General features: G+C 40.9%; 1 protein-coding gene across 3 annotated transcripts; it reads left to right on the plus strand.

Moving 5' to 3' along the window:
* Positions 1-26,638, plus strand: PIP4P2 (phosphatidylinositol-4,5-bisphosphate 4-phosphatase 2). 3 transcript variants are annotated; one of them, XM_064442432.1, is made up of 7 exons: positions 1-217; positions 6,268-6,416; positions 7,784-7,890; positions 9,685-9,808; positions 15,540-15,592; positions 23,835-23,925; positions 25,053-26,638. In XM_064442432.1, exons 1-7 carry the CDS (start codon positions 112-114, stop codon positions 25,194-25,196), a joined length of 774 nt encoding a protein of 257 aa, XP_064298502.1. In that variant the 5' UTR covers positions 1-111; the 3' UTR covers positions 25,197-26,638. The 3 variants fall into 3 exon arrangements, with proteins under 3 accessions (XP_064298502.1, XP_064298503.1, XP_064298504.1); XM_064442433.1 differs by having other exon boundaries at positions 6,271-6,416; XM_064442434.1 differs by lacking the exon at positions 15,540-15,592.
* Positions 26,639-27,136: the final 498 nt, after the last annotated feature.

Consider the following 27,136-nt stretch of genomic DNA (forward strand, 5'->3'; position numbering starts at 1 on the left):
TCCCAGCCCCTTCCTCTGCGCTCCTTCCCCTTCTCCGCACCGCCGGCCCGGCTGCCTTCCCGCCCCACGCCGTGAGCCCCGGCAGCGGGAAAGGCACTTCGCGCCGCAGCCATGGCCGCCGAGGGGGTGGACGAGCGCTCCCCGCTGCTCTCCGCTCCCGGCTCCGGCAATGTCACCCCGACCGCGCCGCCCTATTTGCCGGACAGCAGTCCCCGAGGTAAGGCGGCCGCCGCCCGCCCGGCGCCCCCGGACTGGTGCCTGGCAGGAGGCCCTGAGGGGGCGGGGGGGCCCTGAGGGGCTCGGCGCGGCCTTTGGGGCGGGGGGACGCGGCCGCGCCGCCGCCCGGTTGCGGCGGTGGGGGGCGGGTTCCCTCCGCCTTTGTCGGCGGGTGAAGTTCCCCGGTTGCGGCGGTAACGGCGGGGCCAGGCCGGGAGCCGGCGGCCGGGGGGAGCCCGCGCCCTCGCCCAGGCCCCCTCGGCGGCGGGGGCCGAGCTGGGGAACAACAGGTAACGCCGCGCAGGGCCGCGTAGGCCCTGCTCCGCGCTCCGCCGCGAACTCTTCAAAAGGGGGAAAAAAAAAAGAAATAATTGTTTGCAGTGGCAGAACAAGCCAGAACCGGTCTGCTTATTATAACTCACTCGCATGTTGGAGCTTGTAAGGTAGTTGTTGGACTTCGGTTCCCCCATTAATTAGGAGGAGGATTAAGTAAAAGGTCCTCAGCTGCGAACAGCCGGGCTGGGTACGGCGAGCTGTAGGGCAGAGGCAGCTGGCAGGGGCGCGACGCAGCGGCGGAACGGAGCACGCAGGGCTGTGCCCCGCCGCGGCGCCTCAGCCCGGGGATGGCAGCTGATGGGCTCTGGTCTGGCAGTCGGGCTTAAATAGGCGAGGGGCTCCGTGCAGTGCAGTAGCTGAAGTCCAAAACCACTAGGATGTCCTTGCGAACGCGTTTCAAGGCCATAGTTGGTTTTGGCTTTATTTTTAAATCAAATCAGATACTGCGGTTACAAATCTGGAATCATGGGGTAATGATATGGTATTAACTTTCTTTAACACTCAGGGAAAATCATCTTGTCAATCAACACTGAATATTTAGTAAGTAAGTGAAAAATTTTTACGTAAAAATATGAATCAGGAGGTTTACTAAATATTAATAGATCTAGTTTCCCCCCCCCCCCCCCCCCCCCCCCAGTTAAAACGTTTTAGAGCAGAAAGCGAGGAGTGGGAGAAAGCTGAAGGAATCAAGACAATGTAAGATTAGCGTACCTTTGCTAGCAGTAGCCTTTAACGTGTAAGATTACAGTCCTAATCTCACTGGCTCCAGTGTGTTGGCCCGTTCTTAAGGATTTTTATGTAATTGTATAGTTTTATTACATATGTATGTAACTAGAATGCTGTGAGTGAGCATCTGTCTGTTTTGAATAATATTTAAACCCATGGAAAGCTAGTCCTCTTTGCCTTGGTATGAAAATGTGTTCCAGTTAGTGCTGTAGCTGGTGTTGACTGTTTACTTTCATTTGAATTGCACAAATGAATATCGGCCTGAAAAACAGCAGAGGACTGTTGGTTTTTTTTCTCTTTTTTCCCCCTCCAGCAAATTGTGTGGGATTGGCATAATCCCTTAAATTTGTGGTCTAAAAAAATCCAGAAATCCTTAGTTTAAATTCTGGTATTTGATGGTTTTAGTCTCAGTAGACCTTACCCCATAACTATTACTTTTGTGTACATTTCAGTCTGTTTTGAAAAGATCTTTATGGGTTTAAAAAGTAATGAAAATACATCAGATCAGTGACTCTTGCTTGAACCCAGGGTAAAAACTCATGATCTGGAAACCAGCTGGATGCCAAATGATCATTTCAGTTGGTAGCTGTGCCCTGCTGCGCCTTCAGCCTATGTCTGTAACTTCTAGCTTGTTTGGCACCCGTGGTGGGGCGTGGCACCTGGAGTACGTGCTCTGTGCCCAAAAGTGAGGAGGAACTGTAGAGCTTTCTTAAATGTCAAAAATCTCTTCACAAGTTTAGGATCTCCTGTTTGAACAGTCCTCGAGCAAGCATGCTAAGTAGCACGTCAAAACCATTCTACAAAAGGTACAAAAAAAAAAAAAAATCTGCAGAACAAAATTTTGCAGAGCTGTCACATGGACCGGGTAGCTGTAGTTTCCTTGCTCTGTCAGTTATCCTTAGTGAGAGGGTCTATGCAAGCTAAGCTGCCTCTTCAGCTAATGGGTAGTCTTTATCATTTTTCTCTAGTGCAAGTCTAGACATAGAGGGAAGAAGCATTATCACAGGGAGATGAGGTTCGCTTCCAAGCCCCTTTCTGCAGAGCTTCCCTGCTTAACATCACCTGACTGCCATGGAGCTGGAGAGGTAGAGGAAGAAGCCCTTCACATTCCAAATTACCACCTGAATGTACATTAATAAATTTATCCCCATACTTGTAATTATCTACTGTGCCCAATATGTCATCCTGAGCTTTAAATTAAAGAGGCCATGGTTTGAAAGTAGCCGCCTCTTCCCTTGTGAGGCTGCAGCTGAGACCCAGCTGACCCTTTTCAGTGTGAGCTGGTAATGCCTGGGTATTCCTAATGACGGAAGCAAGCAAGAAAAATCTTTTCGATGTGGATGCAGGGCACAGTGTTCAAGAAACCTTTCACATAGTCAAAGGGTGGGACCATCAGCTCTGCTTCTTGTAGTAGGATGGTTATTCAGTGCTTCACACACCCCCTCTTTTTTTTTTTTGGGGGGGTGTGTGTGTGTCATTCAGGCTTTCTGAATCTTTAGATGCTTTCGTAGAAATCTAAGACTTTCTTAGTCCTTATGTACCTGTCTCTGACATAGGTCACTAATTCTTTTTCCCTTACTCACCCCATCCTCCCAGGACATGATAAAAAATCTTTCTTTTTAAAAGGCAAATAAACAATACAAACCCCAAAACAAACTAATTTCTGTTTGACCAAGGTAAGCTGCAAGTGGTTCCCTGTGGTTTCCGCCCTTCCAATACCAAGGGAGGAAAGTGCACAAGCACCACAAGGAATTTCTGTGGTTGAGTATCTATCTGATATCTTCTACTGCATCTCTGTGCTGTGGCAGTGAGGAAGGAATTGCAGGGTAGAGTCAGATGTACGGCATGGTAGGGCACTCTGCTAATCTTCCTGAACTAATTACTATTGGATCTTTTTTTTTTTAAAGAAAAACTGGTAATATAGTTGTAAACTGGTATGTCAGCAGCAGGAAATTCAGTGTCTCATTAAACATGTCCTGAAATCTCTGGTGTGCACTTGAAACTTGCCTACCATCCAGTAACATGCAGCATGATAGTCCTTTATGAACTAGTTTTAGAACTGGTTTTAGATGTTAGCCTGAAATTCAAGCTGTCAAACCTTCCCCTCTCCGCCCCCCCCAAAATAAACACCCAACAACAACCAAAAAACACACCACAAAAAAAAGCCCCAAAAAACCCACTCCCCCCCCAAGTCATACCAAAGTACATGTTGATGTGCTTTGAAAGCTGCCGGCCTTTTTATTAAGGGATGACAAGCAGTGAATTCTGAGGCAATGCCTTTATTTTCTTCTTCACCCACTTCTACACCCCCTGCCACCTCCCCCCCCTCCCCCCCCCCCAATATAGTTTTCTTTAAACTTAATTTTGGTGGCTTTTGCTGGTGTGTTTTTTTGCACCTTTTCCAAATGTTCTTTTTCTTTAAGCATGAAGTCTGCAGTGCCAAGATACCTCCAGCTTTCTGTTCTATAGGAAGTGTTATTTGCTGCAGCACCACTCTGAAAAGCAGCCATTATTTGCTTGCTATCTGAAATTTGCTGAGCCAGCAGGAGGCTGCTTACCTGGAAGCTGAGCAGCTCCAGTATGAGGCTGGAGAAGTGGCTGGTGGTGTCTGCAGGTGCTCACATGCCTCATACAACCAATTTCCAAAATCCTGAGAGTTGTCACTTACAAGTGATGTCTAGATGGGTATAGTTGCCAGTCCTTAAGTATTGCAGGAATGTGGAAAGCTGAAAGGCTGAGGGAGGTGCGTGTGTCTCTACTTCCTAGTCCTCGTCAAGATACTGTTTGCCTTTCCTTAGAAGAGCTGCCCTGTTCCCCGCTGATAGAGTTGAAAAGTTGCACTTTAAATAGAGGGGTCAAAGCGAAGAAGTTCTGTAACCTGACTGTTGCTTTTCAAAAAAGCAACCTCAAAGCTGGGACTGAACCGCAGGGGTGTTGTGACAGTGTCTGGCATTCAGTCTGCTGGACATGTCTTTTGTTTTATGGCAACCTATTCTAGCCAGAAAGTGTCAGCTGCTCACTGCAGGAGCGGTTAAGTAGCCTGCTTATGGTCAAAACCCCCTTGCAGTAGCCTTGACTTTGCCACTTGCAGCTAAGACGCTGCTGCTTCTGTGGTCCAAATCTCAAACCTGGTTTCTGCAGTGGTTTAGCAGACTTGAGATTGTTTCCAGTTGCCAAAGTGTGGGGGGTTGGGGTTTTGTCTTTTGTGTGTTTTTGATAGTATCTCGTAATATTTCCTTTCTTGCATGTGGCAATCTTATGCTGAAAATGGGGTGTCGCAGTACTGCAAAACATTGCTATTCTTAATTTTCAACCGGGTGCTAGTGTAATTCTTCAGCAACAGAAAAAATCAGAACTAAGTTACATGACAGTTCTGAAGGATATTAGTTTCTGCAACCAGGATATCAAAGCTGAAGGTGTGAAGTTTACTTGTGCAAGCACGGAGCATCAGTTTGTATGATTGCTTCAGAACTGCATCGCTGCATATAAGTTAATTTTGCTTCTTGTCCAAAATAACTCAAGAGTGTTGGATGCGATTCTGAGACCCTCAAAGTGTCCACCTTCCTTCCTTCTGCTGCGTCTGTGAGTTAAAAATCAAGTGCGGGTCTGGATCATTTGTAGGCCAAGTAGCAAGGAGAGCGAGCACAGCAGTGCTGCTTCAAAGGTTGATGATGATCTGCGTATCTGAAGGGCAGGCAGGATTTCTTATATCCCTCTGGCTTACAGTGTTCACTTTAAAATAGTGCAGGAGTGATGAGTGTTTTCTTAAAAGCTTAAATTTAATACTTGGGCTTGTCAGCTTTGATAGCAGCCCATCATTTCCCTTGCCACCCCCCAGCAGACACTGCTCTGTTCAGTGCTGTTTGTAAACTGAAAGTAGGCTGACCTCTCATTGCTTCTCTGAAGATTTTGTTGGCTGTTTGGATGTAATTATGAAATAACTTATTGAAGTCCAGGGCTGCAGAGTATTTCAAATTATTAGTGTAAAAAAATAGTTAACTATGAACTACTAAATGTGCCCATTCCTGATTTGCTTACCTGAAGAGGCCTGAACTTCTCGATGAAATAAAAGCTGATGCAATTACATGCCAAATAATTGTAGTAATTAGCTTGTGAGAGGTTGCTGTGTTGAATTGTTTTCATTCCATGGATTCTTAAACTGAGAAGGATCTTGAGGGTTCCCTCTCATTTTTGTAGGCTCAGGACTGGCAAAGCTGAAATCTGCTCTTCCATGGGGGCCCGAGGCCACTGTATTCTCCCTTGTGTTAGCATGTCCTAAGTGACTAAAGACCTCCTTGTGCGTCTACACTTTGGGTCTTAGAAAACAAAAATATCTGGAACCCTTAAAAGCAGAAGCTGTGAGGGTTCAGTTCATCTTTTCTTCAGCACGATAGCATAAATTTGCTGTTCTTGCACTCAGAAAAAGAAGCACTTAATGCCACTTCCCATTAAGGACCTGTTTCTTTAACAAGACTTTTCTGTATTTTCACCCTTAGTACTTGTTACTATATTGTAAACATTTGTCTGTTTCATTCTCTCCAGATGTTTGTAAATGCTGGTTGTGGCTCTTCTGCCTACCTGTGTCTTGTTTTATCTTTCTTTTTTTTTCTTCAGAAGTCAGTCTCTAGTTGCTCCTAATCTGTGGTGAGTGTGGGGTTCGTTTGGGCTCCCCCCTTCCCCCCCTTTCCTAAACACTGTAAAAAGTTGGTTTGAAAATAAAGTTGCATAGAAGAGCCTTTTGTCTGATCCACTTTTGTGAAGTGATTTATGGTGTGTTTGTGTTGCTGGTATGCTTTCTGTACAGCTATGGTTGTTCAGGCACACAGAAGTTGTGGGGAAGGGGAAAGCAAAGTTATGTTTGTCTTACACTTATGCTAATAATTAATTTCGAATTTTTTTTGTTGAGGCTGTGACTGTTAGACTATCTTTGCTGATGGTGTTTTAGGACCCTGTTTGGTTTTTCAACTGTGATTTCCTGATCTCTTGCAGCAGAGCTTCCTCCTCCATATACTGCCATTGCAAGTCCAGATGCCAGCGGTGTTCCTGTAATAAACTGCCGCGTGTGCCAGTCGCTAATCAATTTGGATGGCAAGCTACACCAACATGTTGTTAAGTGCACAGTTTGCAATGAAGCTACGGTAAAATGGATTTTTAGCGTTTTCTTTTTGTGGGGGGTGGTTGAAGTACATCCTTGGTAGAATTCATGTCCTTGCTTACAAAGGGCGAGTCCCTTCCTGCCATCTCTGCAAAGGACCTGTTGGCACAGCTGGCCTCTAGCGTTCAAGGGTTGCTGGCACAAGGATGGCCATAAGCAGCTAGAATATATCTTTGTGCTGTTGATGAGGCTGCGCAGCATGTTTCCTTCTGAGGCAGAGGACAAAAAGCAAAGATGTTGTTTAATTACTCTTCTGTAAAGAAGGGTGAAACTTTTTTTGGCAGGATGAAGAGAAATGGAGAATTGAATTATTTTAAGAATGGAAGAAACAAAGTAACTAACCCACACCTCTCCCTGGGTGTGTGCTTCCCTCCTGCAATACTATTCAATTTGTTAGCTTGCTAACAAACCACAACACAACAATTTTGAAATGCAGAAGTCGTAGGTTCTGTTCAGTGATCCCAGGCGTTTTTGTTACTCCTCCCCTTTTCTTAATTCAGGTCTTCAGTTTTTGGCCTCTGCTTCTAATATTTTTCCTCCCTGCCAGTTTTAGTTTCAGGATCTGATACTGTGACACTCCACAGCTACTGGGGGCATTTGCATGAAAAACACTGGATTTGATTTATTTTATGAAAAGAGCTTTAAATTATGTCCTGAAATAGGAAGCCTTAAATCTGTAGGAAAACTTACACCCCACCACCCCCCCTTAAAAGAGAGAGTAGAGAACTTGCCATTAATACTCACTTTCCCTGCCAATATATAATGTTTCAGGCCAAACAAAGTAGCTTGCAGCTTTTGAGACCTGTGATTTGCTCCATGAAAGGGACGCAGAAACTTGAAGCCTAGGTTGGAGAAAGATAATTTCAGTACAGTTTAAAATAAGATTATAGTTTGGTGATGTCTATGTAGTCTCTTAGTGACTGAGAGCCAGACTGAGGTCCTTTCACTGTTGAATAAAGTCATTATACCCAGCAAGGAGACTTTCTTCATGCTTTGACTGTTTTTTAAAAGGTATTCTGCTAATTCAGCTCACATTTTAAAAAATAACTAAACTGAAGTCTTAAAGTCTTCATTGCAAAAATATGAATGATTTTTCCATTAGCTTGCTGAATCTATTTTTGCTCTAGTGAGGAAATTTGTACTTCTTTCTCTGAGCAGAGAGAGAAAACTCCCAATTTTGTCTTTACTCTCAAGTTTCCTCTGTAAGAGGAACTGTATTTCTCTGTTAGCAAGAACTTGTCACTGAAGGTGTTCTTCTTTGTCATACTGTTATAAGGAAAAAAGTGAATTGTTATGACTTCTGATGTGTGTTCTCTGGTGGTTTTGTTGTTTTCTTGTTTGTTCATTTAGCCAATCAAAAACCCTCCTTCAGGGAAGAAGTATGTTAGATGTCAATGTAATTGTCTCCTTATCTGTAAGGATACGTCTCGGAAAATAGGCTGTCCAAGACCAAACTGGTAAGAATAAAAACCTGTAAGTGCCTTGAGATAGTTTTCTTTAAAGCAATAGTGCTCTTTGTGTTGAGTATTGAAAACCAAAAGAAGTGCAAGCCTGGCCCTCTGTACATGGACACTTAAAGAACATTACTGAATTACTGCAGAGACAGGTTGTGGTAGTGTAAGTTTGTTTGGTTGTTGGTCTTTGGGTGGGGTGTTTTTTTTTTTTTGTAAGATTAAAGAAAAAAAATTTATTTAGTGGTAGCCTCAAATGTGTGTTTCCCAATTTAGTTATTTCATAAAGAACAAATGGTATAAAGAATGATGGAGAAGAAAAACACTTATTGTTTCTGGGACTTAAGTTCGCAAGGAGTTATAAATTTTAGTTATTGTAAACACACTGGTTGCTCAGTTTGCATGGTTCAGAGTGGGGATTTCAGAATGAAATGGGAGAGGGAGCTTGGCTTCAGTCCTGTCCTCCCTTCTTTGGTATGCTGTTTTCCATCTCCTCTCAGCTCTCCACTTGAACTTACACATTTGTTGTAACATAAACAAGTGCAGTTGCCCTAGTGAGTGTTCTTACTGTTGGGATTAGGGTGTTAAAGACCCCACTGAGGTGGGAGTAATTTGATTGTAAGTGGTGCAGCTCTAACAGGAGAAACTGAGATGAAGGCTAGGTCTGCAGATACTTGAATGGAAGCTTTACCTTACCAGTGCCCTAGTCACCAGTCTGTTGGCTATTCTGGTTTTGAAACATAGTTTTGAGACTTAAGGGGGATTTTTTTTTTTTCTTTTAACTAATGTAGTGTTGGAAAACTTCAAAACATTCCAAATATTTTCTCAGAGTGGAAAAAATTGTTTGTGGGATACCTCAGTTCTAATACATCATATGGCTGGTAACCAAGCTGAATCAGAAACTCCCTAATTTTATTAAATTAATCTCAAAAGCATATATCTCAGAAGTTTGCCTCAGATAGCCTATGCATTTGTCTTACTAGAAGATGAGCAAAATTGGGGTACTTTGAAGGAAGGAGTTGGGAGTATGCCCTAAATGGAAGGCGCCAGATTGAAGGGAAGCCATCCAGAACGCAGTTTTGGTTGTATATGGAGAGAGAGATAGTGCAAGTTAAATAATGCTTTAATTTTTCCCTTACTTTTTTCATGCTAGGAAGTCCAATCCTCATTCTGCCTTGAGTTGGTTAATTTGGGTACTGTCATTTTGGATGGACAAATTGTGTAATTAAACTGGAAATGCATTGAACATAAAAGCAAATACTTACAAACTGTTTTTTAAAGTAAATTGATTGCATTTAGTCAACCTGGTGTGGTTTTCTTTTTTAGTTCACTCAATTTGAATGTCATTTTTACTGTATAAATGCGGATGTGCTGCTTGTATTGACATGATTGTCAGTAGTGTGGGAAAGAGGAGTTTGGAACGGAGAAGTAGGTTATAGAAGAGTCCTTACTCTTTCTGTATGTTTCACATGGGTATGTACATTCTAATTCATGGGCTTGCTCAGCCTCGGTATAAAGATTTCGTTTTCCTGAGGAGTGTTTCTGCCATATGATGGCATGTCTTTGATCTCTACAGGGTTCTGGCCTGCATGGCTGATCTTATAGTGAAAAAGAATGTTTTCAAAACTGAAAAGAGAATCACTTTGGAGAGAGACCAAAACTGGGTGCATCATCCGTTTAAAAAGCAGATTACAGCTTAAAAGTGTAAAATATTTGGTAGTGACTGGGGTAACTGCTCAAAAGCATCATCCTTCTCTTTTGCTAGCTTAATTATATGTACATCTAATGTTCTTAATACAGTAGACGCATCATTACTCTTGGTCCGGTAATGCTGATCCCAGAAGAGCAGCCAGCTCAGCCTGCCTTGCCAGTTCAACCAGACGGAACTAGAGTGGTATGTGGGCACTGTGGAAATACGTTTCTTGTAAGTAAAGCACCAGATTCTCCTTCTCACGTCACTGTGCTATCGCTCAAGATATTTGTTGTTAGCACTTTTAAGAGCATATTGCCTGGCTCTATGGCATTGGGGAACTAAAGCTTCTTCTGTGCTTATATTGCTATGGTATGGTCTGAATTTGGTTACCTTTACATGCGTTTCAAGAAAACGCTTAAGTCTTTCTGTGCATGCATGGGTAAAGCCCAAAGTCAGTCTTATTGCTTAGAGATGCAAGAATGGTGCTGGAAAAGGAAATCATGTTTCTAGGTTCTGTTTGGACTCGCAGTGATGATCATGTTCTGCAGTGATTAAGATAGTACAGGTTCTTCCATTACTGCATGGACCTCTGAAAGCTGTTAGTTATAGTGCTTGCTATTAGCATACTTGTTGGTTGTTATAGAACTGGAGGCTTTGGTTTGTGTGTGAGGCTGAAAGTTTCTCCTGTTTTTTTGTAGTGGAAGGAAAACTGTTCTTGCTGTTAAACCATTTTTGTAGTCTTTTACGTGAATAAGGGGCTGCCATATTTGAATTTTGACTTGGGAAGAGTCTCTGCCGTACACAAGTTAGCTTTAGCTTCATCATCTAGCAGTGCTAGAATGTTTGTCAGGTTTGTGAGTTATGGGAGATGGCTAAGATCAGTGGTACAGCTCAAGGACCTCCATAGTCGCCAGAGTGGTGTTACATTCCTGAAACAAAGGATTGTAAGATACATAAAGGCTGGAGAATACTCAAGTGCATTTTGTGAAAGGAAAAGGAAGCTTAGGGGATGGTACTTTGTGTTGGCTTGTATCAGCAGTGCGAGAAGGATTTGCTTGTGATGGGTTCTATAATGGAACAGAATTGTTCCTTCAAATCTTTACTTCAGGTTTATGGATCAGTGGGGTGTGCAATAATGGCTTAACTACTAGAGCAGATGATGAATGCAGGGAGTAGGAGATGGCTCTTACACTTTTTTTAAAGGGGAACTGAGGATTTGATTATAAATTTACAAGTGATGTATCTGAGAAACCATTAGAGATGCTTGAAATATTCTATCTACTAATTCTGCCTATATATTAAAAAAAGAAGTTCCTATTATAACACTTGCTGAAGAACAGTAGTCTGTAACTGGAGATAGCTGGAGTTGGTTTTCTGTTTGCCTTTTTAAAATGTAAGTCTATATGTGACCTTAACTATTTAGAAAATTGTGTGCAATATAGAATAATGTTACTAACAGAAAACTACTGGACCTATGGAAGAAAAAGGCCATGTCAAGTACATGTTCTAAACGAGGAATCTTTTATTAAAGGTTGCCTTTTCTTCTAGCTTTTTTAAAAATATAGTAGCATGTTACAAACAGTTAAGTAACTGCATTAGAAAATTAAATTGTGACTCTATCAAACCACAGTGTTCATGCATGTATGATTTTAGCACAGCTTTAAAACTACACAGGCAAAAGCAGTGCTGTAGAAGAGTTACAGTGTTAAGTTTTAGTGTCATCTCTTAACACAAAAGACCATCTCTACTATGTGATTTAATTTTTTTTAAAATTAGGGAGAGTCAGTGTTGTGAAGTAAAATTCTCATTACTAAATTATTGGTCTATCTTTGGGGACTTTCATAAGCATGGGAGTTTTCTTCATCCCTTATTCACTCTCTATAAGTGCAGCCCAAATTACTTCTGTAGTTTACACTATGAACTTCTGTAGGTGAACATAAAAGCGGGGGCGGAACCAAGCTCGTAAAGGCTGGTTTTGCCCATAACTAATAGATTATGCCTTAAAAGGTTAAGTTTTCTAATCTGGAATTTATGCATGTGACTTCAGATCTGATGGTTGCTTTAGGGAACTGCATCATTCTGAACTTCATAGTTGGGTCTGCCAGTAAGACCAATTTACCACTTCATGGTACATTGAAAAGAAACCCTCAAAATCATTAGAAATTTGAAGCTTGTGTTCTTTTATGCTGAGTTACCAAGAAACTGTTTTTTCCTCACTTTACTTTTCTGTATAAACTGTATATACTTTTTCCCCACCACTCTTGCTTATACCTTTTTCTGTTACTAAGTTTGAGATTCTGCAAATAAATTTTTTTTTTTTAGTTATGAAAAATCAGAAAATTGCTTGGGTTTGAGAGTAAGCAGAGAAGCAAAAAACAGAAGTGCTCTAGTCAGCCTGGAAACTCAGCTTCTGTGAGGGTATTTCTGCCCTTTGATATCTCCACATTGTAAAGCAAATATGTAATTCTAGACGCATCTCTCAGCAACTCAGTAAGGTATCTCCTTCACTTGGCAGTTTAAAAAAAATTAAATAGACAAACAAAGCTAGATTAGCAAATAGCTAATAGCAGATAGCTTCCTGGGGTGTTAAAGTCAAATTGTCGGTTGCTTTTTCTGTGCTTTTTTTTTTAAGAGTATCAACTTGTTCACCACCTTTCCAAGAATTTTTTTTTTTCCCATATGAAAAGATAAGTATGGGCCGTGTTTTCCCTGTCTCTGCATGTGTGGGCTGTTTTTTATAAATTCCTAAAAGCATGCTCCATGCTGTGGAGTGCCTTAAAGTTTCCCTGCCCTATCTGGGAGAATGACTTAGTAATGAAGTGATACTATAGCTGAACTGTCACTAGTTATTCACACTTTGTTCATCAGACTATTTTTTTCCTTGGGTAACCTGATAGGAGACTTTTCTGTGTTAAGGTTTTGACTGTTCCTGGCAGATTTGGAGTTCAAACAAGTGGAAAAAGTGGTAGAATAGAAAAGGAGGGCAGGATGAGAGTTTAACTGTCCTTCTGAATCACAGTCTGATCTGGTTTGGGCTTTTTTGAAAGCTTCTGAACTTGGGCTGTGGCTGAGTTACTGTTTCTGCCCACAGTAAGTCATTCCCCACAACCCCTCTACCAAGGACCTCTGTCTGTGATGATTTGTGGCTGTCGGAGGCTGAGTTGCCTTTGGAAATGGTGGCAGGCAGGGGAGGGGTGTCCTTGCCTGCCCTGCCATCCCCCTGCTACTGTCCTGCTGTCAGAGAGACCCTCAAGGATGGGAAGCCAGGAGCAAGCTGTGGAACCCACAGGCTGTAGGCTAAGTGCTGGGGTTTGTCAGCTGTGCTCTGTCAATTTTATTTTTTTTATAACTACTCAAATATGAAAAACATTTCTTCTAAAATAGTTTCATAGAAAACCCTTAAAGTTCTTTAGAAAACTAAGAAATGTTTTAATCTGTGGAAGTATTTTGCTTTCCTAATGGACTGGGGAGAGCTTTTTGGTCAGAAGCAGCTGTCTGTAGGGATGTGTGTATATATATGTATACGTCTCTTTTTTTTTTTTTCTCCTCTGTCTTGTATTGAACGCATTGAGAAGAAAGTTTGACATATTCTTCTATTAAATACCTTGATGGATGTCTGGTTTTGTCCACAGTTGAAGCATTTAAGAACTCTCTGAAGTCCTCATCTGTGTTTCAGTACATCTAACCAGGGATTTGAGTTGTTTATTGTACTGTTGCAATGGGAATAATACAGTTTGTATTGTCGGCAGGGAGCTAAATGTCACATAACTGTAACCTCAAGTTTTCTTAACAACATGAAATAAGATTAGGTACTTTAAAGCACTCTGGAACATAAGTAAAAATACCAGCTTTAAGCATGATTTAAACTATTTGTTAAACCCATCAAAACTCCAACAATTACAATGGGCATGAAAACAGTCTTTCCCTACTGTGCTAATGTAATATTGTAGTTTGAATGTATTGTTGCATTTTTGCTCTTTTTCTGCAAATATTTTGGATGTGCGCAGAAGGCAAAACAGTTAGTGCTTCTCTTCCTTCCTGGTAATTCTCAATGAAAACAAATTATCAATGCCTCTGGTTTTTTCCATCAGTATTTGGAGCCCAAGTGCTTTTGAGTTTGTATCCTTTAATAATTATGGCTAATAATCAGAAATCTTAAAATAAATAAAACCCTAGAAAGATCATTACTGAGTAACTCTGGAAACAGAGTTGCCTACTCTGGAGTAAAACTAGTGTACAGAAGTAAAGTTGAATTACAAATACATAAAATGAAAGCCTGGGATTTGGATTTGCTTCTATTTCTGGAGTTTAAAAAGGTGAAAGAATAGCTCTGAAGGGTCTGTCTCCATCCCTGATACTGACAACCAGACCGTATCCCACTTTTGTTGTGTAGGACTAAGCAAAACTGAGTAGTTTTTGACAGGGATGCAGGCAAATAGCTAACTTGCTCCTCTGGCAGGAATGTGGAAGTAGAATTAATGCTCCTAAAATGCATTGCTCAGGTGGGGAGTATTATAGCAGCTTTCATTTTATTTAGGGATAAAATACAACTATGCTAAACCAGTTTGGCCAAGTCTTTGTTAAAAAAACCAAACAAACAACAACAACAAACCTTTAAACTACTGTGTAACTGGTATTGTAATTGGATACTTCAGAACCAGGAAAAAAAGATGATGGACTACTACTTAGTGGAGAATTAGCCCCATTAGAAGTAAATAAAACTGAGGGAGACCTTCAAGAGGGAAGAAAATGCACTCTAAATGCTACGGACCAAAATTGTGCTCACAGCAAAAGTTGCTCATACTGGCAAGGCATTACAAGCCACATCCTGTTTCTTTGCACGTAGAATCATAAATTTATCCTCGGTATTTAAATGGTGCTGTGCTGTGGGTAGGTCCTGTTTGCTGTACAAGGACAGGTTCTTGTTTGATTTGTGTTTGTAGCAGTTATAACGCTAGTCACTTCAGTAAACCGACTTCTGATTTATCACGGAGACAAGGAGGATCCAAATGAAGGCATTGGCGGTCTGCGCTGGTGCTTCTTCCCCTGCTAGTAACTTGCAGTGTCACTTTTGCACAAATGAATTCTCCTCTCCCCTCCTCTCTTACATTTAACCAAGAAACTGTGTTAACTACCTCCAGTTAAGAAAGGTAGCAGAAGAGAACTGCAGTTACAATATAACTGCTTACAGAATGAAGAACAATAATATTATCCCCTTGTTCAAGGCAAAGACGTTTAAAATGCTTGTTTAACACCTGTATTATCACAGAATTAAATTTAACAAAACCTGCTGTTTTTAAACAAGTGTGTGACTGTGTGTCCTCTGGTTGAGGTAATTCTAGGCATTACTTCCACTGAGGCTGTTTCTCAGATAAGTTTTAGTCTGTGCATAGAAGGTTATGACCATACCATGTACGGGTCTATATATCACCTTTTTAAAATGTCATGTAAGTAGCCAATAGTATTCTCTATTTAATTGATAAAAAACTTATGAAGACCCCTACTTTCTAAAATATCCTTTAGCTAATCTTTCTGTGCACACTTCACTTAGTTAGTTTTCACAAATGATGCAAGGGTTGGGGAAAGATGGAAAAATGCATCTATCTGTAATTGTGCCAAAGAAAACATATTTATTTTGATTCGGGGTATATTCATAGTCATGGAAGTAAGAGAAAAGCTGTATTAATATTATCAAGTTGCCCATAGTGTGCCTGTGGATGAAACCACGTTACGTCAAGTGAATCTTGTAATACTAAGGCAAGTCATGGGAAATGTTAACATGGAAATCCCAATCCTATGTTGCTGCTGACAAAAGGGCATCCCATTTACGGAAGAAAGCAAGAAACAAGTCAAAGAAAGCCTGAGAAGCAAAATGTTTTCACAGTGACATTTAGCATGAAGTACAACAAACATTTTCTCAGGCCAGTTTTTCAACCTCTTTATTTTATTTTTTTTTTTACAGTGGATGGAACTGAGGTTTAACACACTAGCAAAATGCCCACACTGCAAAAAAATGTAAGTTCTAAGCAAGGTTATGTAAATTAACTGTTAAATAAGTTGCCAGTGTTTCTTCCTTAGAAGTCTTTGGAGTAAAATGTGTCTGCTGTGATGATTGTGTTGTCGTGCTCATCTGAATTTCAAGGCTAAAGAACATGTTATGTGCACATGAATTCTCCACTCCTTACGCACAAATCAGTTAACTTCAAAAAAAACCCAACCTGCATTTATTAAAATGCTCTGATTGAATTGCTAGAGGCAAAAATAAGCTGCTAACAATAGACAGGAATGAGTTTCTAAAATTAACAGCTCATGTCCCTGAAATTTTGCCACTTTGTGCAGTTAATCAGATGTCATGTTTAAATGTAAAACTTGAATTGCCATATTGTAAAAGGAAGCAAGGAAATAATCTTGTCTTAATTTGAAAGAGGTTTTACTGATTTCATAAACTCAACAACTAACTTGTGTTAAGCAACTTAATGCATTAGCTTGTTTAATGTTTATGAATTACCGTGGAATAGCTTGTCTACTCATTTGCTATTACTTCAGTAAGAAGGAGAAAAATTAGAATACAAGAGCTGTTAGAGTTTATGTTTTGGGCTTGCTTTGAGGCTTTTCTTTTGAGTATTTGGCCTTTCTTATCTGAGGTCAGGAATACTTAGTTTGAAGTGTCATTAAAAGCTACACTACAAACATACTTTAAATTTGCATGGAATCTCAACCACAGGGTGTGAAATAAGACTTAAATATTACTTCAGAGACTTTCTTGTCCTGCTGACTTATTTAAATATTTGTCGTCTTTTGTTAGGCAAGTGCAACTTCCAGTTAAAGGAGCAAATGTGTTTTCCACTGGGAATGGAGAACCACAGCTGTGTGGCGCGTTGTAGGAAAACTAGCTGGTCCCTTAGGAAGCAGAAGGCTTAAGACAAATGTACTGTAGGTGTTGGCACGGCCTGGCCTTCTACAATGTTTGAAATATTTTATTGGAGTATTTGATAGAGAAGTTAGTCCAGTGGTACGTTTAACCTCAGGTGTGGAGTACTGTGTATGTTCTAGTTTGCTTGGGTCAAATAAACTCATGGTCTTGATGAGATGCTGCTTTGCAGGGTTGTTTTACTGACTGTAATTGCATTTAGTCTTTTCAGTCCTGGGGGGAGGAGTTGGTGTTTTGTGGCTTGGTTGGTTTGTTTTTAACTAATTGCAATTATGCTTTATATTTTATCATGTCACACTTGATAGCTGACCTCAGCTTTTTTCTTGATTCTCCTTAGGTACAAAATTATATGTTGTTCAACCTTAAAAAAAAAAAAAAGAAAAAAACCAACAGCAAAAACCAACCAAAAAACAAACCCAACCCCAACAGTAACAACAAAACCTCACTCCAAGCAACAGTCCAAAGTCATACCATGTGATATTTTGGTCTGTCTTCTGTTGACTTATGTTGATGGTTCTTTAAAATTTAGCTGGAGTCTACGGATTTATTAGTATTTTTGTCTTTAACATGCGGAGCATACTATTTGTATGGAATAAAACTGGAGCATCTCTGCAGTGTGGTTTGTGAAAATTACAGCTTGCATGGCAACTGAGTTGCAGAATACAAACCAAATTTTAACAAATAGGCATTTCTGTCCTTGGGCAGAGGTTGCAGACTACAGAATATTGTAATTTAGCTTTGAATGAGTTGCTTGGTGTCTTCCCACGTTTGAGGTGCGATGGTCAGGTGTTCTGTGCTTCCAGCAGCATAAACATTTGTAATGCTTGGATTTAGGGCTCAGCATAGATGAGGCAGAGCTTTGAGCCCTGATGACGGAATAAATAGCTGCAGCGAGTTGCTGCTATCAGCCCTTTGTCAGAGGTTGTGTGGTACCTGTAACCAAGTATTCTGAAGGGAATGTGGGGTTCTTCAATTCAGCTTAGTAATGCAAAACTTCTTTCATTAATAGCTGACTAGTCCAGATGCAAAACTATTCATTCCTTCTGTTGACTCAGTGGATGATTGCCACTGAAAAAAGGGTAGTGTAGACTGAGGCAAAAGGCACCTTGAATCACTGCAACAGTAGGTTTTTCAAGAAGACAGCTGCTGAGACTTTGAGTCTCACATAATTATCATTATTTTGTTTCAAATGTTTTCAAAAGTGCAATGAAGCTCTGCAGATATCTTGTTTGTGACCACCTTTTTGGTTGATGGAGACTAGATCTTAGTATTAACAATGCCTTGTAAAACTGCAGAGGAGGTTAGGAGTTATTACACAAAAAGGTCAATAACAAAACAATGTTCATTGAAAATAAAATTATTGTGCCTCAGAGTACATAAACAAAGGAATCTTTCATATCTAGATGTTGGGAGAAACAGGATTTTGGGTTTCCTGTTTGTTTTTAATGCCGTCTACCTGCTACCACTGTGGTTGCAAACTTATTATTTTGTGACATACTTCTTTTTCTGTGTCATTGTCCCATGTTCCCCTCCCCCTGAGAATTATTTTTCTGCAAAATCACTTGGGAAATACAGGAAATTAATGATGATGGCCGAGAACACAATCACTTACTTAGTAAATGAGCAAATGTTTGGAAATGGACTACAACCCTGGTCATGCCAGTATAGGTAAGGTGATTCCAGAACCCTACTGATGTGTAGTGGTTCTGCCTAACACAGACCCTTAGTTGCACGTTATCTGTTGCATTGTGACAACAAATGTAGCTAATAAGGATGTTGTTGTAGTATAGTTTTGTTTTATAGTGTAGAGGATGACACCTGGGAATGGGGGAGGAACTGTTTCTTTTTACTGTTTTAGTGGGGGTTTTCTGTGTTTCAAAATACAAAATACCAGAAGTTTATCAGCCTGTTTCCCAAAAGAGTGAGAGGTTTAAGGAAGGCTTCTGGTATCTTGCTCATTTAATGATTGAGAAGAAGCAGGAACTGGGTTTTTTTTTGTCTGCTGCTCTTTCCTAAGCCACCTATTAAATCATCTAGAAACTTCAGGATTATGAATTCAGTTACTAGAAAGAGCATAGAATGATACAAGTTTTTATTTCTGAATGCCAAATCTCTTTTTTTATTATTTTTAGAATCTACTTATTTTTCTTTTTAAGGTCTGACAAAATGATGAATCCTAATAAATTTATAAACCTTCTGCCCCATAAAGTATGCAGGACCTTTAGGAAAGAGATGTTGGAACCTTGTCAATACTGTAGAGGCTAGTTTCAGCTGGCATTTTGATTCATTGAATCATTTAGGTTGGAAAGGACCTTTAAGACTATCAAGTCCAACCGTTAACCTACCACTGTCAAGTCCACCACTAAACCATGTCTCTAAGCTACACATCTTTTCAATACCTCTGGGGATGGTGACTCTACCACCTCTCTAGGCAGCCTGTTCCAATGCCTGACCACTTTCAGTGAAGAAATTTTTCCTAATATACAGCCTAAACCTCCCCTGATGCAGCTTGAGGCCATTTCCTCTCATTCTGTCGCTTGTAACTTGGGAGAAGAGACCAACACCCACCTTGCTACAACCTCCTTTCAGGTAGTTGTGGAGAGTGATAAGGTCTCCCCTCAGCCTCCTCTACTCCAGAATAAACAGCCCCAGTTCCCTCAGCTGTTCCTCTTAAGTCTTGTTCTCCAGACCCTTCACCAGCTTCATTGCCCTTCTCTGGACACACTCCAGCAACCTGATGTCCTTCTTGTACTGAGGGGCCCAAAACTGAACATGGTGCGGCCTCACCAGTGCCGAGTACAGGGGCACTATCACCTCCCTGGTCCTGCTCACCACATGATTCCTGATACAAGCCAGGATGCTGTTGGCCTTCTTGGCCACCTGGGCACACTGCTGGCTCATGTTCAGCTGGCTGTTGACCAACACCCCCAGGTCCTTCTCGCTGGGTAGCATTCCAGCCGCTCTTCCCAAGGCTGTAGCGTTGCATGGGGTTGTTGTGACCCAAGTGCAGGACCCAGCACTTGGCCTTGTTAAACCTCATACAGTTGGTCTTGGCCCATTGATCCAGCCTGTCCAGATCCCTCTCCAGAGCCTTCCTACTCTCAGGCAGATCAATGCTCCCACCCAACTTGGCGTTGCCTGCAAACTTACTGAGGGTGCACTTGATCCCCTCATCCAGATCATTGATAAAGATATTAAACAAGACTGGCCCTAACACTGAGCCCTGGGGACACCACTTGTGACCAGCCACCAACTGGATGTAGCTCAGTTCACCACAACTCTTTGGGCCTGGCCATCCAGCCAGTTTTTTACCCAGTGAAGAGTACACCCGTCCAAGCCATGAGCAGCCAGTTGCTCTAGGAGGATGCTGTGGGAGACAGCATCAAAGGCTTTACTAAAGCCCAGGTAGACAACATCCACAGCCTTTCCCTTGTCCACTAGGTGGGTCAACTGGTCATAGAAGGAGAACAGCTTGGTCAGGCAGGACCTGCCTTTCATGAACCTGTGTTGACTGGGTCTGACCCCCTGGCTGTCCTGTACATACTGTGTGATGGCAGACAAGATGGTCTGCTCCGTAACCCTCCCCAGCACTGAGGTCAGACTGACAGGCCCGTAATTTCCCAGCTCTTCCTTATGGCCCTTCTTGTGGATGCTTGTACACTTGCTCACCTCCAGTCAACTGAGACCTCCCCAGTTAGCCAGAACTGGTGATAAATGATGGAGAGTGGCTTGGCAAGTTCCTCTACCAGCTCCCTCGGTACACCTGGGTGGATCCCATCCGGCCCAAAGACTGTGTCTAAGTGGTGTAGCAGGTCACTAACCATGTTTCCATCCTTGTCTTCCAGCTCAGGGGGCTGGGTACCCAGAAGGTCTTACTACTGAAGACTGAGGATAAGAAGGCATTTAGTACCTCAGCCTTTTCCTCATCTTTTGTCATTAGGCTTCCTCCTGCATCCAGTAAAGGATGGAGATTCTCCTTAGTCCTCCTTTTGTTGCTAATCTATTTAGGGAAGCTTTTTTTATGGTCTTTTATGGCAGTAACCAGATTAAGTTCTAGCTGGGCTTTGGCCCTTCTCATTTTCTCCCTTGTAGTCCTCACAACATCTTTGTAGCCCTCCTGAGTTGCCTGCCCCTTTTTCCAAAGGTCATAAACTCTCCTTTTCCTGAGTTCCAGCCAAAGCTCTCTGTTCAGCCAGGCCAGTTGTCTTCCCTGCTGGCTCGTCTTTTGGTACATGGGGACAGCCTGCTCCTGCGCCTTTAAGATTTCCTGTGCTGTTCCTTTAATAGCCTCTGTCCCTTGTGGCGGTTTTCCCCCCTTCTAATTACTACCTGATGCTAAATTGGCTTTGGAGTCTTTTATATCTGCTGTCACTGCCCAAAGGTCTGGCAGGTGCCTTCGCTTCCTTAGCAGCAGCTCAGAAAGAACCGCAGCCTTCTGGATAGCTTTGTAGTGAGTTCACCCTCATTAGTCCCACAATAGAAACAGCTGCTTCTGCAACTTAAAAATGTTCTTTTGACACAGTTTTAATATTTCTGAATTTGCCTGTCAAAGTTTCTGTTGTTGGTAGGTTTCAGCTTGCTTTATTCTAAGTTCATTTGGGGTTTTTAATGCATAACTTGGGATGGGTAGAAGGAAACCTCACTATTTATAGTGGCCCAGTGGCTAATGTCATTCTTGGGAGATGAAGAATAGCGGAGGTTTAGACTAGACATTAGGAAGCATTTCTTTGCCGAGAGGGTGGTCAAACACTGGAACAGGCTTCTTAGAGAGGTGGTCAATGCCCTGAACCTGCCAGTGTTTAAGAGGCATTTGGACAATGCCCTTAACATGACTTGACTTCTGCTCAGGCAGTTAGATTAGATGACTGTTGTAGGTCCCTTCCAACTGAAATAGTCTATTCTAAATAAATTATGATTTATTGGGATTGCTAAATATTCCCATGTCTGTTATGTGACCATAGAAATTTATTTATTTCAACTTCGCTTTCTGCGGAAAGAAAAAGGCAGTTAAAATAAAGACACAGTTTACATTTCCTTTCTGTGGTATTTGAGATGATAGTTTCTCTCCCAGCTTTTCTTACTGGATAGGAGGGGACAGATCTTGAGAGAGATATGGATGGTAAATACACACAGCACCTGCAATATTATGATTACAAAAACAAGATGATAAGTCAGACAGCTCTGAAAGTGAAGGTCTCTTCCCCAAAATGAAATTTGTCTCCCTGTGAAATACAGTGCAGTAAACATCATGTGTGTTTTGGGGGTATTGAATGTGACATTTCTACTGGCTTATCTTAAGGTATCCAGCTCTGTAATAGAATTAACTTTCTGAGTACATAGCCAGGAAATCCTGCAGAAGTGGGAACCTAAGGTCAGTTTGACAAGCTCAGTGCTCATCAGTTCAGCTTTTGGAGACGTCTTCTCCCTGTCCCCTTTTACAGAACTTCTGTTATGCTTGGGTTTTTTCCCTCGTGTAACTTGGAATCAGATAATATATCCCTCTCCTAGAGTGACTGTAGAAGTATTTAGGGTGGCTTCTGGGGAGTGTGTGTGGGTATGAGAGGGTGGTAAAATACCATTATTTCCGCAACTGGGAATTCTCCCACCCTAATCACCACACCCACAACCCCCACCCCACCACCCTCCTGCCAAGCCCATCCCAAAAATGTACGGTGAGGCTTTTGATAAGAAGTAATTTCCCCTGGGAAGTTAGTCAGCAGAACGGTATCGGGACTTTCCTCTTCTGAAAACGTATAATAGATGGCTTATGAGCAGTCACTGTTCTATCCTTGCCTTGCAAGGCGAAGCTCAGCATGTGCATGTTAACTTGAGGACTGTGTCTTTGTTTTGTTGTTTTTTTTTTCTGGGAGCATTTTAAAAATTCCTTGTAAAGAAGTAATATTGGAGTAAAGCTGCTTAAACCAATCTATTTGAAGGCTTTCTAAGATGAATGCTTAAAAAATTCTAGTCACATGCTAAGCATATGAGGCCTTTACTATGTGGTTCATTAACTGGAGCCAGAAATTTGGTCAGTCATATGACAGACGTACTACTTCAATAGTTTAGCAGTGCTTTCTTCTGTTCTACATTTATCTTGAATATGTTGAACTATCATGAGATGAAAATTACTTTTCCTTGCATCTTTGAACACAGAGGCCAAGCAACCCAGTATTTCCAAAGGCATGTTGATCTCCCAGAATGGGATGAAGTACTTAACTAATGATAGTATGCTTCAGGATGCTTCAAAACTACCTCTACGATAGACGATACATGCTTTTTTTTTGAAAGCACTTCTGCCTCTCGAGTTCTTTCAGTGGACCTACGTGTTCACTGTGTTTCAATGGAATTAAATCATGTTCCTGTTTTCTTTGCTAGTATAGCTGTATGTGATTGCAATTGTGTGACTCAAGATGCATTTGCTAAACAATGTGGAGCTTCTGCAATAATTTTTCTAACCTGTAGTAAATAATGTAATGTAGCATTTGCATTTTGTATTCCGTTTGACTGAAGCACTGTAATAGCTTAATGCAGCAGGTGGAGACAAAGCTGTCTGTTCTGGAGCTCGTAGTCTAGAAGATGAGTGACAGAACTTCCAGGGGATTCATTTACCTTGGCTGTCAGCAGTCATTTGTGCAGCTCGTAACTTGTGACAGAACTCCAAAAACATGACAAGTTCTTTTTTAGAGTTACTAAAACTGTCTTAAAGGTGTCTAAAGAATTTCAGTCTTTGGAAGTGTCGAACATGAAAAATTTTTCATGTTTGTGACTAAAATGGTTTGGGTTTTTTATCTTCACGAAATGAAGTAGAGTTTAGCCCTCAACAGTATTGAATGAACTATTCCAGGAAATAGCGCAAGTTCTTACTGTTGATGACATTTAGAGGTGGTAGAGCTGATTTCCAGTTACTCAGATGCAGTGAATGTATTAAAGCTATGTACTGATGTATTAAAAGTCTAGTAAGTGTCTTACTGCCTACACTGAAGCTGCAAAGCAAACTTGGGTTTTGCAGTCCAAAGGCTATTCAAAATACTTGTCTGGGTGCACTGGGGATATAGGAGGTAGGCACAGGCAAATGTAGGTGTGGCACCACTCTCTTTGTAAGCATCTAGATTTTTAGATACTGGATAATCTTTACAAATAAACAAACATGGACTCTGTTTTACTGCTTGGTATAATTGTAGACTTTGCCTACAACTTCATAAACTTAAGATGGTGTATGTGTATTGCCATTCTTTCCCCTCCCCCATTTAGACTGAACAGTTTCTATTTATGTAGGGGTTTTTTGCTTGTTTGTTTTAACTTAAAATGCTTTTTATTTTCTAACAGTTCTTCTGTTGGAAGTGCACTGCCACGGAGACGCTGCTGTGCATATATTACAATTGGAATGATATGTATCTTCATTGGAGTTGGATTAACTGTGAGTGATGTACTATGATCTACTTGCAACTCTGTGCAGGGGTGTGTGTATACAGAGGAGCTCCCCTGGGTGATCAGTTCTTCTTTCCCCAGCATTTGAGTAAAACCTCCTAAGTTTGTGTGGTTTTTTTGTCATATTATTAAGGTCATGGTTTTAATAGATCTGAGCTAGCCAGAAAAATGAAATGTTCCCTAAAAAAAAAAAAGTTCTGGCACTTGAAGAGCCTCTTCTTCCTGATGTTAAATTTGACTCTTCATCTCTCTAAAAAACTTCAGTTTTATAAAAAATGGTTTTACTTCACTGTAGAAATATCGGAACATCTTGCTCTTGCTAGGGCTCTCAGAACTTCCAGGTTTCCAGAAATACATATTGCTGTATAGCCAGGAATGGGAGGAATGGGATTCCAAAAGTTAGAAACATTTATATGCCTTTATAATTTGTACAAAGCTATCTGTAAAACCAGATAATAGGCTATTTACAAATTAAAAGGCTCATATGGTTGTTACTCTATTACTCAGAAAACTATCTGGCTTGCTTGGCTCTGATATATCTGGAGCTGCATACTAGAGCCAACTTTCCACCCGGCAGTCCCAGGAAAATGCCTATGAGGAAATACCTACAGCTGAACTCATATGTGTGTTCTCATTATACCTCGAACTTGTATTGTAACCGGATTAATTTTTAATATGTGACCTTAAATGAGTTATGAAGGATTTCCCAGTTTCCCTAGTAAAAACACCGACAGCCAGAAGTAAAAACAGTGAGAGAAGACTTTTCAAAAACAACCTTGCTGAGTTTGAAAATTACGAAAATGTTTCACTGTGAGGTGTGCCGAGGGGCTTGTGCAGCCTCCATCCATGGAGTTTTTTGAGACCCAGCTGGGTTAAAACCCTGAACCATAAACCTAGTCTGACCTTAGAGTTGACCCTGCATTGGTGAGGAAGGTGGCACTAGAGACCTCCTGATGTCCCTTCTTTATCCTATAATTGTGTAAAATTAAGCTAATAAAATATCTGATTTATCCTTACCAGAGTAAAAAAGGTGCTGAAATCCTTCTTAATGTAATCTGCTCTTCAGGGAAGAAAACAGTGCTGCATGTTTGACACTTTTTTGTTTTCTCTTTTTAGGTTGGTACACAAGATTTTGCCCGGCGATATCACGCAACATATGTTTCTTGGGCTATTGCATATCTCTTAGGTTTAATCTGCCTCATTCGAGCCTGCTACTGGGGAGCCATTAAAGTCAGTTATCCAGAGCACAGTTTTGCATAGAGAGATTGTTAGCTTATAACAAACGAACATCTAGTAATTCTGGATATTACATCTTGGACACTTTTAAAACCTTTCCTGTAAGGATTCCATTCTGTTCAAAGTAGTTTAAAGACTGGGGGTCTCTAAGAACAAATGTTCATTGCACTACATAATATGCAAATAGTTTGTTTTGCTGCTCGATTCCCTAGCTCTGAATACTAAAGCTGTGTTTACATGTTCATAACTCTGTCTTTATAGGTGTTGAATTTTATTTCAACAGGCAGTATTAAGTTTTACATTTCCTGTTACATTAAAATCCATCTGCCATTTTTCTAGATGATCAGCAAGAATTCGAAAGCAAGAGTGTTTATAAGTGTTTCTACAGTAGCTTCACATTTGTACTTAACATTTTAACTAAAATTATATTGAAGTGGCTTGCTTTAAAACCTAAGCAATAAGCATTTTGCTTGAACTGCTTACTGTATCTTTTGCCTAAGATCATAGTGACCTTATTCAGGAAATGAAAGTTATGAGTGTACTTCAAAAGACTGACACTGTTGCTAGAGAGACATTTGTAAACACTGTACGCTTTGAGATTTTTCAGGTAGAGAGAGATGCTATTTTGGTAGCCCAATTAAATTTCCATGTATCCAGGACTGGATTTCAGTTATGATAAATGCTTTCTTCTCAAGGATCCTGGGACTTAAATGTTTGGTTTTGGTGGGTTCTTACTTTTTTTTAATTGGCAAATCCTAAAGCCATGCTCGGATTATGGAACTTAACGCCGGTTCTTCGTACAAGTTCCTTTACAGGGTCTAAGGGAAGCATTTCATATGACTTGTTTCGTAATAGTTCAGTGTCACATAGGTGACAATAAGATGGTGATGGGTTGCCTCTTACTTTCTTCGGATCGTGTCGGATTTTCCCTGTTTAGGAGAGTTATGCACTGGTCACGGCAAAGGGAGGCACTGTAAATTCACATTAACTGCTGTAATAAGAAAATGAGTAAACTATTACTTGGACCATTCCATCAAAGTACAACTAGTCAATTTAGCACTGACTTGCCACGAGAATACGGAAACAGAAAGCTTTTTCTAATGATGTATTCAAAGGATGGAGGGACCAGTTCTTGCACTGCCCATCTTTATAGTTTTAAACAAGTTTTTGCTAAATTTGAAAGGAATGTCCTGAGTGATTTAGATGACTGTAGTAATTTAGCTAATGGGGTCAGATGGGTAAATTAATGTGGATGTTTCAGGGATACATGTAATTTAAATTATCTATGTTCCTGCTAGGACAAAATGATACTCAGATAAGGATTTTGGAGCACAATAAATGTAAATGATCAAACTGTAAATGATCTGTCTTTGTATGATGCTAAATGTATAAAAGCAGTAGCTCAGGATTACAATGTACCTTTTACAAATAAACTAATAAAGAAATAAAGATTATTATTCAAACAACATCTTTTGTTATTTACATATAAATAAAAATACACAGGTGGAAGAATTTCCTAGTGTGATACAGGAACAGCAAAGGTACTGTGCAGCAGAGGTGGGCTCTGCATTTTTGCCAAATGGCAGCCTCAGGACTATAAGAGAGCAAAACAAACTGCTGTTTTCTTGATGTCTGGGGAGAATGAGGAGGTAAATAAGGGTTGAGACCACTGTTGGGGTTCTGTCGTCTTTAGTCAACAGCTTATTGAGGGAATATGGTAATACGCTCTTCCTTTCCTCATGCTATTTGCGTCCCTTCACTCTAGGGATTTGCTGTGCTCATTTGCATCGTAAACATTCAGATACTCTTTCCAGTTGTCTTGTATTTCGAAATACTGCCTGCTCTCTGCATCCTGAAATAAAGTAGGCTGGGCTGTACAGAAAATCATCCACTGCTTTTGTAATTTAAGTAAGGGCAGGGCGGGGGGAGCCTGGGTTAATTAATGAATCAAAAGAAGTTGTACT

The sequence above is a fragment of the Phalacrocorax carbo genome, chromosome 2 (assembly GCF_963921805.1).
Source record: "Phalacrocorax carbo chromosome 2, bPhaCar2.1, whole genome shotgun sequence".
Classification (NCBI taxonomy): domain Eukaryota; kingdom Metazoa; phylum Chordata; class Aves; order Suliformes; family Phalacrocoracidae; genus Phalacrocorax; species Phalacrocorax carbo.